Consider the following 17,643-nt stretch of genomic DNA (forward strand, 5'->3'; position numbering starts at 1 on the left):
AACATGCCCATGGTTGCAATGGAGGCAAACAGTGGTGGTCCAACATAGAGTGTTGGTGGCTATTTGCTTGCAAGCTAGATGGTGGACAGAGGATTACAAGAACATGATGTTATAACACTTGGAGTGCATGTAAAGGCACTGTTAAGTGTGGTAGATATTGAGGGAAATCTTAATTAAAAAAAAAGATCTCATAAATGCAAGTTTAAGGACATTAACCACTGTGAAAGTTCTCAAACCAATAGTTATAAATCTACATTTTGTGATTTTTGTGGGAATGGTACTGTGTTTATATCTACAATAAGGCATCTTCTGTCAAAATATTTTATTACTTTTTCTGTTGTTATTATTTTTTAATGTACACAAAGCCAGTCTGTCAGTAACACTGTACAGACTTATGAAGAATGCACTTCTATATCTGAATTCTTTCTCCATTTTCTTTCAAAGTAAAATCAATTTCACGTCTGTGTATGAGAGACAATATGTCAGGAACAAGAGGTGCCCAGAAATAAACCTGAAAAGCCAACAGTCAGATCCCTTGGTGCAAAAGAAGCAAAGGGTGTGCATTTACCTGTGTAAAAAGAGTGTTAAATTAGAGAAACAGGAGTTTCAGAGTCAGATGAGATTGAGTTGCCCTGGAAGTTGTTTAAAATAAACATGAGAAGACCATTGGGAACTGTGAGTGTTGTGAATTAATAAAAAACACCCACCCTGCAACCTTCCTACAGACCTCCAGTGCCTCGAGAGAAATGCTGCTTCCCTTAGATCTGTCTCATCTCTGAAGCTCAGATAAATTGTTCCAGCCCTCTGCGCATTGCAACCCAAATGTCAAAGGAGGGAATCGGGGAAACTTCTGTGTCTCAGAGTCAGATCAATGCGCTTTCTCCTCTACATCACTAAACCATAGTATGTCAGCCAGGCAGACAGTAATCACAGTCAGAAGTAATGTATTCACACTAACAAATAAATGGTTTGCAGCATCTGTAATGTCTGAATAGCATGTTGCTTTGTACTCCAGTCAGGTGGCCCACATGAAAAAGAGTGATATGTGTCTCTTCCTGACAGACAGACGATTTTTATTGCTTATTGTCTTTCTGTGATTTAAAATTTATTTTCATTTAAAAGATAAAGAAGGACCTTTTCCTTTTTCCTTTTTTTTCCCACCCATTTTATGCGTCACCACAATTAGCTGTTCTCATTTTAACAGATTATTAGGGGGTCCGTCAAAAATAATCTGTGCCGGGTGGCTCTTGAATGATAATGCCTATCACTTCTGCAAAGATGTTTCTAATGAAGGTAATTTGCTTCTTTTTCAGTTGATTTCATAGGTGGATTTGACTCTTACGGCTATCAAGGCCCACAGAAGACATCTCATTTACAGCTACAGCCTATGTATATGTAAGTACTCAACTTCAGAGATGTTCTGCAGTGGCAGGCTGATATTAAAGGATCATTGAAGTGAAAGATGACATCACTTAAAAATTCAGAATAGGCAGAAGCCTTTTTGCTGAACTGAATTCAAGCTACACTTAAGCACCGGCATTATTCTTCTGCTGGTTGATAATGATTTCTTATGCAGGATACAAAGTGTCGCTGTTGTTTAAATAACACTGAGCTCTCACCTGATTTTACCTCATTTCCATTCATGCAGATTCCACTCCAAGGCAGCACAAATTTCATTTAGTAGGAACTAGTCAGCTGACAAAACTTGGATGTCAAAAGTGGACGCATTCAGTATTAGTCTCTACTAATACAGATATTTGTTCACTGAAGCACGTCTATGCCTCATTTCCAGTCTCTACATTAAATTATAATAATAAAAGAAAAAAAATAGCAACATATTGTTTTTAAAAATAGATTGAATAGAAAGTGGTATTTTATCAATCCAGTGAGAGTGAGAATTCCATCCCGCCTAGAAGTGCAGGCAAACACATAAATCTCAGCACACAGACTCAACTGAAGTACATTCACACTGGAACTTTTACACAGACATAGACCAAGCCAGAAATAATAATCTCCAAATATTTCTGGATGCTCACTGCAATTCAAAGCAGCCCTGACTGCCTAGATAAATTGTACCTTACTGCTGCAGCCTTTTGAATTCTGTTTTATTTACCATCATCAGCCAAAGTGACAAAAGTATAATAAGCAACAGCTCACGAGGGAGTAGCATTTAGTTTTTTCCTCTGTTACTCTTTTCACCATTTCTTTTGAGGAAAAAAAAAACTAAATACAGGAAAACAGTATCTATCCCAACACACACTCCCTACACCCTTTAGTATAATTTCATTTCTTGTGATTAATGGACTAAGTCTGCTGGTGGTTTAGTAGCTTTATGCATGGAACTGGCATTTATTCCTTTATCAGCAGTGCAATCAATTCTGCAGTAGTGCTTAGGACTGGGCCCTATGGGAGCTTTGCTAGGAGCTTTTTAATAATCTCAAATTACAATAGTACGTATCTCCAATGCCATCTTAACTTCAGCTTTCCATCTGTCTGTGCTCAAGTGAAGATTTTTCACCTGCACTTTTGGCGCAGTGCTGTGCATTTAGAAAATGTTATTTCCTTCCTAGTATTATGTGTGGCTCATAGGTGCTTAGAACAATTCTAATCCTATTTCTTTCTCAGTATACCATAGCTTGCATCAACATATGGAGCCCTCTAGCTGAGATATTATCCCATTCTCTTTATGCTCTCAGTGTTTCTTCCAGAACAGCAGATTACATTTAGTAGCATCTTCATACTGACAGAAAAGCAAACTAGATCCTCTGAAAAAAAAGAAGGTGATATTTTTACACTTTTAGCTGAGATGTATGATGAATCCATGTGAACTGTGTTCTGCCTTATTTCAATCTGCATTCTTGGTGTAGCGTAGGTGATTTTGGTGTCTTAACTGGGAGACAGAAATCAGTATGTAAGTTGACATTTTGTCCAATCAACCCACAAAAGTATTGCCATGTCCCAGCAGCAGTCAAACAAAGACACTTCATGTTTCCCTCTGACTATATAGTATTTGACAAGGTCCTCTAGAATTGCTGCAGCCTGTTCTTAAGAAGCTTTTACAGCATTTAGGAATACCTTTTTGTTGTTTACAACTGAGGCATGCTAGGAGCGCATGCATATGTATTTGCACTGCAGTTGCTCCATAAATGTAGGCAGGCCATTAGGCAGTTGAATGACAAATTTGAATGTCAAATTAATCAAGCCGTCGTTTGATCTGCTTGTAGCACTATTTACAGCAATAGTATATACTGGAAGTCAAAACAAGCTGATATGATAACAGCAGGCTATAGAAAATGTTTTAAAGCATTATTTGTTGGAAGGAAGAATTGGGTTCCTTAGGGATTCTTATGGATGTTGACCACCAAAGAATATTAGCATTAATCTCTGTAGTATTCAAGAAGAAAAAAATGTAGAAGACCTTACTCTCTAAGTGAAGTCACCTGCACCTTACAGTACTCAGCATTCCTTGGGAATGAGTAAGATCAGAATCATTTGACATAGAAAAGCAGAGGACAGAATAGGAAAGACCTCTGCTTTATGTATGCTGCTGCTGTACTCTCATGAAGTCATAAGAATATAATCATATCCATTCAGGATACAACTATTCCCATATATGTATCCATAGAGCTATGTCCATGTAACAATTTCCATGATTTTATCAGCTGCTAGAAAAGATTGTTGAATCCATAGACAGCAGAGAATATATTAAACTTTATCTCAATTCCTGCGAGAGACCAAGAAAATGTAAAGGCAACTTGTTGTCTCCTTTATGTGCTTTACTATCCAGGCTCACAGTGAGTGCAACTAGTGAAGAGAAATCAGAGATAGATGGTTTATTTTACATATTCTGGCTACTGTCAAAAGCACAATAACACTTCTTTTTTTTTTTTTAATCGGTGGTATAGTAGTATATATTGGCCAGCATATCAGGCATGCAATAGAAATGAAAGAGAAAAAATGACCTCAGCTTTGCAGGACTCACCAGAAGAATATCAGCTTGTAATAATGATGAGGTTCTGACAAAATGCAAATTTTAACATGTATTTCAATAATAAGTGTAAAAACATCCCTCATTATTTACTAAATCATTTCATATGCAGAAACAATACAAAGGTGTTTATAATTGTGTGGTAGCTGTCAGTTGTTATCCTCATACTGCTTGCAGACATGAATTGATTTAGCAGATTATGATGACAGAATTCCATCAACACAAACTTTTGTCTCAATTCAAGCCAGACTGATTTACATCCAAGTGATTTAAATCCATCTGAAGTGTTTCACACATGCACAGTTTAATTATTATCCTGAAGGAATGCTGTGTTCAGTAATTGCTAACTGTTAAGACACACTGTTTTGCAACCAGAACTTTCTCCTGTTGTGCTGCAGTTAGCACTTCATTTTGTTAATTTGGAGTTTATACTGAACTTACACAAATCTACATGTGCAATTAAATAGTTATAATGATTTATTCAGACTCTTCATTTTAACATTTCCGTTCTGTCAGTAGTTATTTAATTAAAGAATTAATACTTTTATGATTTCAGTCGAGCTCTCCCAAAAAGAGCATTATAACTCAGTTCACGCATGCACACTACGTTCATATAGAATTTCATCAGTTATGCAAAAAAAAATCTTTATTTACAAAAAGGAAGCGTTGATAGTGAATTGAGGTGACTATCTATGACTACTAATTCCATAAATTGCCTACTATTAGATTCAGACTCACCTTGTCTCTTTTCTCTACATTTTAGGCTTTGAGTTCCAATCGAAACTTTCCATGTCAACTCTTGCAATTTCACCTTTAATTTAAATCAGTGTTGTTTTATTTAAAGAAAAAATCAATTTATACTGTTTTAAATAAAATAATGGTGCTTTGGGGGAGGATTCTAATTGTGACTATTATCTACCTGTTATAAATGGCTTTTTCATTATTTAAGTGCCAACAGTGTGCTCTATGCTGTGCAAGCCAAGAAGCCTATGCAGTCCCTTCAAAACGAATATGCATTTTAACGGGACAGAACCACTGCTCATGTATCTCCATGCAGTGTGGCCACAGCTGATGTCCTAAAAAACAGCTTCCCAGCATTCTGAGCTGGAGATGCCAGTGCTCATCTCCAGACAATGGGACGAGAACACAATAAGATGATGGAAATCAATTGTCAAGAGAGAATTCTGCTCTTGGGAGCTGACCACGGATGGTGACTAAACACTGTATGCACTGATTCTGCTGTACATGAAAAAAATACAGTTATGATCGTGGAACAAGACTGCACTGCATGACCACAGTAGGGAGGAGGAACAGGAAAGAAATTTTTCTTTCCTTTCTTCATGATAAACTTGCTTGTTCATGAAAAGAAGAAGTGAAGCGAAAAAAAAAAACATGCATGTCTGATGCTGATTCCTAATGCACTGGAGAAATTGCTCAAAAGCAGCTTAGCCCTAAAGTGAAACTTGCTTTCCTTGTACTGAGAAGTCTGTACTATGTATATATACATATGTATATACATATATATACGCATACATGTGTACTATATATACATAGAAACACTTAATTATGCGCATACAAACCCTACATATATGCGTGTATACTCACACACACACACCAGGGCTGCTCTGAAATCAATGCATCCTATTTTATTATGTTGACTGTCAGCCTCAGAGTCAGATGTTGGTGTTAAGGCAATAGAAGGTGAACCTTTCCAACAGTACTATCAGCAAAGCCTTGTGTAGCAACCAACAGTATCTCTTCTGCCTCAGATTGTGAAAGCTTGGGTTTAAACACAGTGGTTGAGGTTGACACTGGCTTTCTGACTATAACTAATTACTCCTGCTTGAAGTATGATTTTGAATGTTTTACTAACCCTGTGCTGACTTCTCTGAATGTACTCCAAAGGAAACCAAGTGATCACCTGAGCAAACACCTTTTCCTTTCTGTCCTCTCCTACTTGTGCACAGCCGAGCTGTTACTGGTTAGTGGTTTACACTGGCTTGCAAAAGGGCACCAGAGCTGCAGGGCAGTAATCAGGAATGTTTCTGGTGAATTATATGTATCTTTGTTTCCCTATCTTTCTCCTAGGTCAAAGTGAAAACGGGGACTGCTCAAGGTGGGCTGGAGCACCTGTCAAAGAAAATATTTTGGGATTGCCCTCTGGTTCTTCAAAGAGCAAAAAAAAATCCAGTTTTTGTGCTAAAAAAACAAACAAACAAACAAAAAAGGCTGATTGAACAATGAGAAATACAAAATACAGCAGACACATTCAGCCTCTCTTTCTAACAGGTACTAAGGGAGATGCCCCAGACCTCCTTCCTGCTTCCCAGCACCACAGGGCCAGAGCAGAGGTGCTGGTGCTTCCCTCTGGCTCCTCTGGACTGCAGCCTCGACCGCCAGTGGGGCCCATCTGGATTAAGACACAAACCAAGCCAATACAGTGCTTTTGGAGCCCCCTCCGCACTCCTGGCCGGATTCAGTCTCTGTAGTCAACACAAGGCTAAGAATACTGGGATGACCTTGCAACAGAAGTCAATAGACAGCACGTTGTTTGCCCTGAAGGCTGTACAGTTCATACTTGCCTTAACCTAACTGCATTGCACATCAGAGAAACTCAGTGCAAGCTTTCTGAAGTAACGTCCTTTAGGCTCAACACGCTGTCATTAATTCTGAACGATTTCTAAGTCAGTAGTTTTCTTTGTTTTGTTTTGTTTTCATGTCAGGGAATAAGGCTCTGTTGCTCCGTGGCTCCAGAGTGACCTAGTAGAAAACTGCCAGCTATCAGAAAGTGCTTTACTTTTGAGGCTCCACAGTGGTCAAGAAACAAACCGTTTATAATGATTAAAAAAAAGAAGAAAAAAAAAAAGAAATAAGATCTTTTGGGGGGTCAGGGAGGGGGAAGGGGTAACATAGACTAATGATTGAACCTACTGGAAATAAGCAACATAAACAGTGCTTCTTAATCCCGCTGTTTTTGTTTATCGCACTTTAGGTGCTTTTATAGCTATCTCTAAATGTCTTTTACTAACTACAGAGACATCTGCAGATTTCTATCAACAAAGGCCAACTGAATATGTACTAGCTATGTTTACTCTTTTATATCTAATTTCAACTGAAAATTCTCTGTAAGTGAACTTTTTTTTCTAATCGCACCCTAAGGGATCTATATATTTTATTTTTTGGTTTCGGTTGGGGAGGGCGGGAAGGGACTAGCTGAGTTGAAGAAATATTGAAGACCTTTTTGTGGTATATTTGGGGGATCTGTTGTGTGTTAGAATGTGTATTTTATCTTCCTGTATTATTGTGGCTGAAAAAAACTGTGCTGTTACGTAGTTGGCAACAAGATGCCTTTGGGAATTTTGCTAGTAGGTCAATGTGTATATGAAATACTCTGAACTCCTAGGAACATATGTTTTGTTCTAAATCTGATCTGTATTTTCAAGCACTTAGGTGGCTTTCATTAGGAGAAACCAATGTTTTACTCAGGCTTTTCAGGATCTTGAATTATCACTGTTTCTTTGCTCAGACCCTGCACAGGCAAATACACACGTCTACACACCTGTGGTGGCCACATAGGTTTTGAGGGCAAGGGGGAAGGTCAGTGCGTGGAAGTGCTCAAGCTGCCCTCAAATGACTGACTTTTCCTCATTCGCCAAACCCTGGTGCCCACGTGGCTTCTGAGCTCCCACAGCCCATGCACAAACTCAACACATCCATCCCTATAGAAACCAATGCCCTTTGCGTGTCTGCATGGATGTAAAGTGTCACAAACCACCACTCTGGACAATGACAGAGGAACAGACCAGTGAAGATAAGATACAGGACACGTTCAGGAACTATACTTACATTTATCCAGTGAGATATATATATATATTTATGTACGTGTGTGTGTGTGTGTATGAATATATAATACACAGGAATAACTATTGAGAGGGGCTGCATAATCCTGGGAGTGTCTGGTGCATGGGGCCAGAACTCCAGGTCCTGTTCATTATTTCCTGCATGAATTAGGCAAGTCACTTAAGCCTGATCCAGTAGAACATTCAATGCTGTTTTGGATCTCAAGTTCAACTTTTCAGACTTGGGTACCTGAAATTCTGATCTCATTCTGGGGTGGAGCTGCTTTCCAGTCCCTGGGAAATCATGCAATTTCCAATTGCCAAGCTGAAATTTCCCATAAGCTGAAAATTTTTGAAAGTTTTATGTAATATTTAATGTAGCAGATGTATAATATTAAACACAATGTAGAGGTTTAAATGGAATGAAAATGTCATAACAGGGTATTTTAGCTTTCCCTGTATAGCAGTTAATCAAAATCATGTTTCTATAAAAATCATTTTCTTAATATGGAAAGAAACCAGTTTAGGCACTTAACTGATGATCCAATTTTGAGCAGATAATTTTTCATACCTTTCAGTGGTTTCCCACAGAATGGCAACTACAGGTAGTTAGCAATTTTAGAAGTCAGAAAATTTAACGAAGCATCTACAAATAGTTTGTGGGCCTAATTTTAATTTTTTTTAAAAAAGGCCTTAATTTCTCTGTCTTAGTCTTCCCATCTATACAAAGGGAATAATATCTGCCTCACATATTTGTGTGAGGTTTGAACTGTTTATGTTTGTAAAGTGCTTAGGAAATAGGAAAAACATTTAATGATTAAGTATTACAGTGGTAACTGCTTATTCATATATTACATATAGAGTAGATATACACACACTCACACATGGATTACACATATATATATATACATATATGCCTATATGAAGTTGATATTCATAACCTTGCTTAAGTTGCAGTTAGAACACCACCATTAAAAGGAAATTAGGACTGTTGACTACTAAACTAAATGATTAGTGGACAGATCTCTTCTGGAAGCAGTTTAGAGCACAGTAAAGTGAGAATATCTGGATAACAATTTTGATTTGTACAGCTGTATCCTCCTCAAAATCCAGTAAAGAATGTTATTTTTCTAGGCTGGGCTTTTGTTATAAACTTAAATATTCAGAACGCAAGAGATACAATCCAAATGTGTCTTTTTTTTTCTTTTCTTTTTGGCATTTGTTAATTCTGAATGTATTTTTAACAAAAGTGATTTTTTTGACTTACTAGTGTAATTTGCATTTAAAACAATAAATGGAAAAAATATAGGTTTCCAAGCTATTCATGGCCCCTTGCTGCTATTCACAACTTACAGGAAACTTAGAATTACAGTTGCCAGCTGAGCAACAATGCAGGATAAAGAATCCTGTTACATTTACATGATGACAATCCTGATCTGTGCAGTGCATGGATGTGACAGCACTGAATAGAAATTGCCTGGTCATGACACCATTTTAATGCAGCCATAGGTAGCAAGAATTTTCATTATCACTGACACTAAAAGGTTTCTTTTACAAGACTGACTGCAATAGACTCTTCCCTTAGAAAGCATCTTTTTTTTTGCCCACTCATTGTGAATTTTAAGCATATAGTAGGTTTACAGTTGCCAACAGTGTTAAATATGGCAGAAGTAATACTTGGTAAGAGTAAGCTATGTAACATTAATATTTCCATTGCATTCATTTTCCTTTATATGATATTCCTTGTCTCTATACTGCAATGAAGAAATCCTGTCTTAGGTAATGTCTTTACAGAGCTCTTGTATATTGACAGATTGCCTAAGGGGCTTTAATGAGGGACCATATACATTTCAAGATATCTGATTGTGTTCTCTTCATACTATTCCTTAGTTCATTAATTGTTGCCTGTAGGATTTTTTTATGCTGTAATTGTAGTGAAAGTGGTACTTTTCAGTCAGGTAAAGAGAAAATGATTGTGCTCTACTTGCTCAATTTAAGTACTGTTCGCAATGCTCAGGAGCCATACAGCATTTTGAAACAGGCTGGTGCAATATGTATTGATTCCTGAATGTCTCCAGATAGGAATGGCTGCTAACTCAGTCTCAGAAGGTTTTTTAGCCATTTGCACTCTCACCTTCCATTTGAATACACTGACAGCAGGCAAAACATAACTACATACAGCACTAGTCCTTTCAGCATTTAATACTTTTATTTTCAGTTCTCTGTTTTCTTTTGAATGCAATTATTCAGAGGTTGTCTCTCAGTAAATCTCATCCAAATCCGAATCTGAATTTCCAACCAAAGGCAGAAAGCCCCACAAATAGGCTACATATGTTTCTTTTTTTCATTTTCTTTCTTTCTTTTACTTTCTTATTTGCTCCAAGAAGTCTCTTCAACTTACCTGAGATCAAACAGGTAAACTTTCTGAGTTTTTTTTCTAGCTAATGTAAATCTGGCTTCTTTATAGTGCATATGGATTGGAGACAACCACTAAAGGTGAATGAGATTTTGTTAAAGAACCAATACATATGAGTATTGCAGAAGGTACTGTGTCCACTGTTCCTTTGGGAATGATGCGGATCAGTTGTCATGCTAATCAATCCGCTCCAAGCTAAGTGCAATAATAAATGTAATTACCGTATATAAAAGAAACTGCCCTTCAAACTACAGTTGCTCATTCTCATAAAGAAGTAGCACAACACCAAATGAGTGAATGAAAACCGTTTCCTTCTCTTATTGTCTATCAAACTTCATCCCCCTATGGATCACAGAAATTGTCTCTGGTCTTGCATCCTGACAGGTGCCTCTGTTGAGTCCTTGACAAGGAGAAACAACTGTGGTCAGCTGGATCTGTAACCTTCTCTCCTGATGGGAGAGAAGGAAGGACACTGTACCAAATACTGTACTTTAAGTAGTGTCATGCATGCATTGTTATCTATCTTCCTCCAGACGTACAAAAGAGGTCTCTCAAAATGCTCTGTTCCTTCATCTCAGAAACCGGGACAGATAGTCTTTTACAAGGTGCTTCCAAATTCTGTTGACATCAGTAAAGAGTTTTTTCTTTAATTAAAGAACAATTTTTTCTGTTTTCTCTTGAGTAGAAGACAGCTCTCAAAACTTCCAGAAGCCTTGGGATTAAATATTTTGAGCAGACTGTGAAACTTGAAAATTTGAAAAATTGCTTGGGGCCATCTCTGTCTCAAAATGAAATCATGAGGACAAAGGCAAGACTTTCTACATTCACTAGTTAAAAAGCATCTTCACTATCATCTCTTACCTATCTACTTCCCCAGCATTGTCCTAATCCTGCTGGCAAATAAGTCATATGGAGCTAAACATGGAAAAGTATTAATTTATACTCTTCAACAGTCTGCTGTATTCCCATGCATTCCAGAGTCACCCTTACCTGATAATAGTCCTCTCTTTTTTTCCCTGTCACCATCTTCCTGACCCTTTCTTACTCCTGTTCTGCCTGAATACATCTGCAAATCTCCTACTTAAAATACATACTGCTCTTCGTCATATCCATTGTATGATGACAGTGACTGCAATATTGGAAGATGATGTCATTGAGGTTATGTACAAAATTGGAAGAACGAGAAGCCTAAAGGTTACATATGTCCTCCAAAGGCCCAAGATATAGTGAGACACTTTATACAGCTATAAAGGTTGACAGTGTTACAGATACCATGAGATTCAACTGGCCTTAGTAAGAATCATTTTCAAATGTGCAATTGCATTTGCTAAAACTATAGTTCAGTTGATACAGGGAGTCATAAATACCTAGGGTTACACAAGATACAGGTGAAATAGAAACAGATTCATAGAAAATATGTTTATAAACAATTTGACCAAATCAGACTTGAATTTCAGTCTCTTTGAATTTGTCTCAGATTTTTTTCCTATTGCAAATATTTGGATGGTTGATTTCTGTGCATGCAGGTGTTCAGAAATGAACTCCTTGTTCCTAGGGGGACGTATAAGTGTGTGCAGTTACACTGGTTTACGTGAGATTCTCAGTATTCATGCATCTATGTGCATTTGCATTGTGTTGGCTCATTTCTCTCTGCAATATACGTACATAAATATCATCTGAGTATATTTCACAGTGGAGAAACAAAACTTTATACACAGTGTCTCATCTTTTCTACTTCTCCTGCCCTTCATCTCAAAGGACTCAATGCCCTGAGTGTTAATTTTTCAGATGGGCATTCTTTATATAGAAATTACATTTCCTTATATTACATTCCCGTGTATAAGCATGATGCAACATATGAACACAGTAAATAAAATGGTCCCTTCTGCAAAGAGCTTGTATATTAAATAAAATAAATGAGATCATCTCAATTAAAAAGGAAAAAAGGAAAAAAAAGAAAATATTAACCCAATGATCTCACAGTCCCACTCAGAAGTTAAAACTTGATGAAAAAAAAAAATAAAATAGTGCCAAACAACTCCAGGAAAAATAACAGGGCAGGAAAACAAAACAAAACAAACAAACAAACAAAAACAAAAAAAAAACACTTATGATTTACAATTATAATGTTTTGTAGCTACTTTAAGTACATGCATATGAAAATAGGGTAAAAAAATTAGCCAATTATATCCCACTAGAATATCCAATTAACTTATGATAGCTCCATATAGATGTATTACAAGAAATACTACATTTTAGAGGCATTTAAAGCAGTAGCTATGGAAGAACAGCATTGAAGTAACTGTAAATTGATGCCATCACAAAAGGTTGATGGATTGATTCAATTAATCAGTAAGTCATTTCTAAGAGTTCTGCAGGGATTTATTTACCAAACACTTACATTGTTTATTTTCCTCTCTGGAGGGCATGTATGCTATCATTTTTCTTCATTATTATTCTCATTTCATTCATCAATTTCTGACAAATATTTTCATGCCAATATGTGGCACGTTGCGCGTGTAAATTGCCTACATTCACTGATTTAAAGCAATATACTCAGAGCTACCAGCAGGCAAAAAGTTTTGTTTTATTTCCCTCAGGTCCCAAGAAACTCTGTTCATCTATAATCACCATCAAGACATGCTTCCTGTTTGAATTTTTCTTTCATTTTTCAATGACAGGGATGTTTAAGGTCCTGTCTAGCACAACGTGTGGGTACCTGCTTAAACTTCAGACAGAAACTTAACAAGAAAAATATTTTGGACACTGTTGACACTATCATATAAATATTGGTTTAACCTTATATTTTATAGTTCAGGAAATCCAGGAAAACAATACAAGAATCATTTGAAGAATTTCAGCAGTAGCATTATGTTTTCCACAGGATTTGACTGATCTTAGTTTTAAGTATTTTCATAGCATGTCTTTTAAAAGAAATGCATGGAAATGGCCAAGTGAGATCAAATTGCATACTATGAAATTGCAGATGCTGGGCGGGTCAGAAGACTGGGGCAGTCCACACTGTCTGAGGAACTTCTCCAGTGCATTCATAAAATTCCTGCAATGTATTAGATTGGGATCAACAACAGAGAGGTGGTGGCAGCAAAATTGAAAGAACCTCATCTAAAATACTATGTTGCTGGCAGAGTGAAATCCCTGTATGGGTCTAATTGCAGCTGGACTGCAGATAAACAGTTTAAGATGTCAGGGGAAATTGTGTCAATATTATCAAGGGACTAACCCCTATACCATATACCCTTGACTGACTTAAAGGAGTAATGGTGCGTGTACGGTATGAGTAATGACGTAATGCTGTTGCATCTGCAAACATGATTTGTGATTGAGAAAGTCAGCACGTGGTCACATTGTAGGTGGTGGTAACACACAGGCAATGATCTCAGACATCCATATAAGATATAGCCAGCATTATTCATCTGTATATTTCCATTTTCCTCTGCCCACCAAGTTTCTTCTGTTGGGATTGTTTCCAGTAATGCAGATACTCACTAGAATTCATGCTATTAAATATTTTATTATTACTATTTTTGCATCAACAGTGAAAAAATGATTTTCTTTTCCTTTCGGATTTGAAATTATTTTCATTTAAGTAAAATGAGCTGCACTCATAGATACAAAATATTTAGCTCTATCCACAGGTCTGTTTGTAAAGGACAGATGGAGCCAGATAACTTCATAGTGGCAACCAGTGAGAGTGAGAAGCAACAGGCACAAACTGACATACAAGCAATTTTTAATAAGCTATAACTTATTTACTGTGGAGCACTGGAAGCCCAGAGAGGGTACAGAGTCTTTTCCTCAGAGATCTTCAGATCCTGTCCGTGGTCCTAGGCAACATGCTCTGGGTATTTCTCCCTGTGCAGGTGACCTCCAGAAGTCCCTGCCACCCGCAGCCATTCTGTCATCCTCGCCTCTCATTTAAGCTATATTTGTTTCCCTCTAAAAATATCCCAAGTGTCTACAGACAATGAGAAAATTTTGTTTGCTGTCTTGGGGTAGACTCAGAATTAACCTCTGTTAATAGCAATGCCAGCTCCATTAAGATCATTAGGAATTTTGCTGTTTGTTTCACTGAGATCACATCTCTTCACAATTACTGTCCTCATATTAAAGAATTTCTGCATATTGTCTAGTCTAAATCCACTCTCTTTTTATGTAAAGTATTAGCCTTTTTCTATTAGTACACTCCCTGCTAAGAGTCTCCAACATCTTTCCTGTAGGCCTCCTATAGGTACTGGAAAGCCACTACAGGATCTCTCAGGAGACTTCTCCAGGCTAAACAAACCCAGCTTCTTCAGCCTGTCTTGGTAGCAGAGGTACTCCAGCCCTCTGATCATCTTCCCAGCCTTCTCTGGATCCACCCCAACAGCTCTATGTCTTTCCTGGGGGATCCAGTCTTGGACACAGTCCTCCAGATAGGACCTCACAAAAGCAGTGTAGAGGGGGATGATCACCTCCTTCAGCCTGCTGGCCACACTTATTTTAATGGCATGCTTTATTATTCATAAATAACAGATTCAGTACCTTATTTATTTTGTTACTCCAAAATACATGGTAATGCCTTTTTGGCAAGAATATTAAAGCAGGGATTTTTCATGCCCAGTGTGACTATGGAATCCCTCTGACAAGTGCTGAAGCACAACAGCTCTTTAGCCCTCACCACAATTTGGTACAATTAATACCCTTGCATAGGGGGCACAGAAGTTACAGAGGCAAAACAGAGTAACGGAGATTAACAGACAATGAAGAATGCAGTATATTTAGTAAAAGCTTAATGAGAAAATCCCATGGTAACCGTCAAGCTTTGGATTTTGTGTACAGCTATCTGCTGCACTGGCTCATGTATGGTTTGCTGCTGACTGTTCGAGAGAGAAAAATTATGTGAAGGACTGAATTACTCAGAACTATAGCAATGGGACAGAAAGGTAGGGGTATGGCACATGTATGTGAGCAAGGTACATGTACTCTAGTGTCCTGGAGAAGATGATTGCAAAGTGTCATGGTGTGGAACATACAATTCAAATGGATTTGTATCAGATTTTGGTCCTAAGTGCACTGAAAAGAATGGAAACCAATTATTAAACCATGTAATGGCAGCATCACAACAAAGGTCTTCTTCCACATTCCATTTGCTGTGATAGCTGCCATCCTCGCTGTCCTTTCTTTTTCACTGTGTTCTCAGAACTCTGATCTAGGATCAGACTAGCCTGAAATAAATGCACTGGCTTTCAAATTAATAAAGATTTTTTAAATATTATGTTATTTTAACTCAGGTTTGGCACACGCTGGTAGCAACCAAAAAACTATTTAGGTGTTAACAGCGCCTGCTCTCTTGAAAATGTGTGGCTACAGAAAGTTAACATCATGATTTAAAACATAAAAACGACTATAAAACAACTGTATTTTGTCACACTGTGCCATAAATGCGAAGTCTGCCTCACATTCCTGCAGATGAATTGCTTTAACATACATCAGACAGGGATTTGGAGAGTCTCATTGCAGAACTTGGGGCTCTGGGACATTAGTAAAACTGTCGCTAAGGAACTGACTCTGACAGAGTGTTCTTTCACACATCTGTGGTGGGTTTGCAGGTCTGAGTCACACTAGTGAGTCACACTGTCAGCCAAGAATAATGTTAGGTGCCATAGCTGGTATGTTCCTCGGGTCTCAGGCCTGCTTCATGTCTCCCTGCTGCTTGCTCCCTACTTTGGCTGATAGGAAGGGATATTTCTAGCTACCAGCTTAGCAGATTATGTAGCCAGTTTGCAGAAAAAAAAAAAAAAGTGCTCTGGATGTGAGTAGATTTTCCCATGGATATTTCCCACCCTGGAAAGTAAATTGCTTAGCATTTATCAGGCCAGCCTGAAATAGTTCCCAAAATAGAAGAATGTATAACATTAAATAAAAGGTATTTGCTCTAGAATGACTAAAGGAAAGCAAGGGAACTGTTTACTGGTTTTGCAAGTGAGTACAAAGAAATGAAATAAGTTGGCCATGAGCCAGCAATGTTCCCTTGTGGCCAAGAAGGCCAGTGGTATCCTGGGGTGCATTAAAAAGAGCATGGCCAGCAGGTTGAGGGAGGTGATCCTCCCCCTCTACTCTGCCATGGTGAAGCCACATTTAGAATACTGTGTCCAGTTCAGGGCTCCCCAGTTCATAAAAGACTGGAATCTCCTACAAGGAGTCCAACGGAGGGCCACAAAGATAATTAAGGGCCTGGAGCATCTCCTGTATGAGAAAAGACTGAGTAACCTGGGTCTGTTCAGCCTGGGAAAACGCAGACTGAAAGGGAACCTGATAAATGTTTATAAATATCTGAAGGGAGGTGGGAGGCAAATGAATGAGGCCAGGTGGTGGTGTGTAGCAATAGGACAAGGAGTACTGGCCTAAAACTTGAACACAGGAAATTGTATGCTAACATGTGGAAGAACTTCCTTACGGTAAGGGTGATGGAGCAATGGAACAGTTTGCCCAGAGAGGTTGTGGAGTCACCTATGGATATATTCAAAACCCGTCTGGATGCCTACCTACGTAACCTATGGTACACTACCTGCTTTAGCAGGGAGTTTGGACTTGATGATCACTTGAGGTCCTTTCCAACCCCTGCAATTCTGTGCTTCTGTGAAATGACAGCACACCTTCAAACTGCTTTGTGTGTCAACTGAGTGTTAGGCTGTGTTGTCCATTTTGCTCACCTGGCAAAGCTGACATGACAATTACACATTCATCAGAATTAGGGCCTAAATCTTTAGACAGATCACTCCTTCTGAGTATTATCTCTCCAAATGAAATCCTAAGCTGATGTAAATAATCTGCACTGAATCCCCTGGACTAAGATGCATCCCTTCATCTTGCGACTTGCAATTTTGGTAATTACTTGAAAGCTGTGACACTAGCTCTGAAGTTTTTTAATCATGAGTTGCTATTTATCATAATGTAAGCCTTGAATATGCAAAGAAAAATGTGCTTTGGAAACCAAAACAGACTCATTCTGGGCAGCCTACTCTAGATGACTGTACTCATTTCCGGAGGTGCCTTCCCACCTACACCCTCCAGTGATTCAAGTCTATATACTAGTCTGTTACTTGAGTTTAAATATTCAAATTCTATATGTTCCACACCAGAATTACTGCTTGTATAAGATTCTAACCCAGTTCTTGCTATAATTCACAAAAATCAACGGGAAGTGATTCAAGCCTTAAGAATTAAGGTGTTTGGAATTAACAGTACCACCCTAAGTCCTACCTATGATATTGGAGGACTGTATGGGAACTGCTGAGTCACGGCCTGAACCTCTGATTGATCACCTGAGGTGAGCCATGAGTCAGCCAGAGGAGCACAGGTGAAGGCAATTCACCTGTGCTGCTAGAAGGGGGTGGAGC

At 38.2% G+C, this 17,643-nt stretch overlaps 1 protein-coding gene across 2 annotated transcripts in view; it reads left to right on the forward strand.

Annotated features, from left to right (window-relative positions):
• Positions 1-11,972, forward strand: part of NKAIN2 (sodium/potassium transporting ATPase interacting 2) — a 508,789-nt gene extending 496,817 nt beyond the window's left edge. Inside the window, exons 6-7 of one of the 2 annotated variants that reach the window (XM_048937096.1) lie at positions 1,314-1,395; positions 6,278-11,972. In XM_048937096.1, the coding sequence (XP_048793053.1) occupies positions 1,314-1,395; positions 6,278-6,284 (89 nt within the window). In that variant the 3' untranslated portion in view covers positions 6,285-11,972. Of the gene's footprint in view, positions 1-1,313; positions 1,396-6,076; positions 6,185-6,277 lie in introns of those variants that run through there. The other variant, XM_048937095.1, reaches the window with a different exon arrangement.
• Positions 11,973-17,643: the final 5,671 nt, after the last annotated feature.

The sequence above is a fragment of the Lagopus muta genome, chromosome 2 (assembly GCF_023343835.1).
Source record: "Lagopus muta isolate bLagMut1 chromosome 2, bLagMut1 primary, whole genome shotgun sequence".
Lineage (NCBI taxonomy): Eukaryota > Metazoa > Chordata > Aves > Galliformes > Phasianidae > Lagopus > Lagopus muta.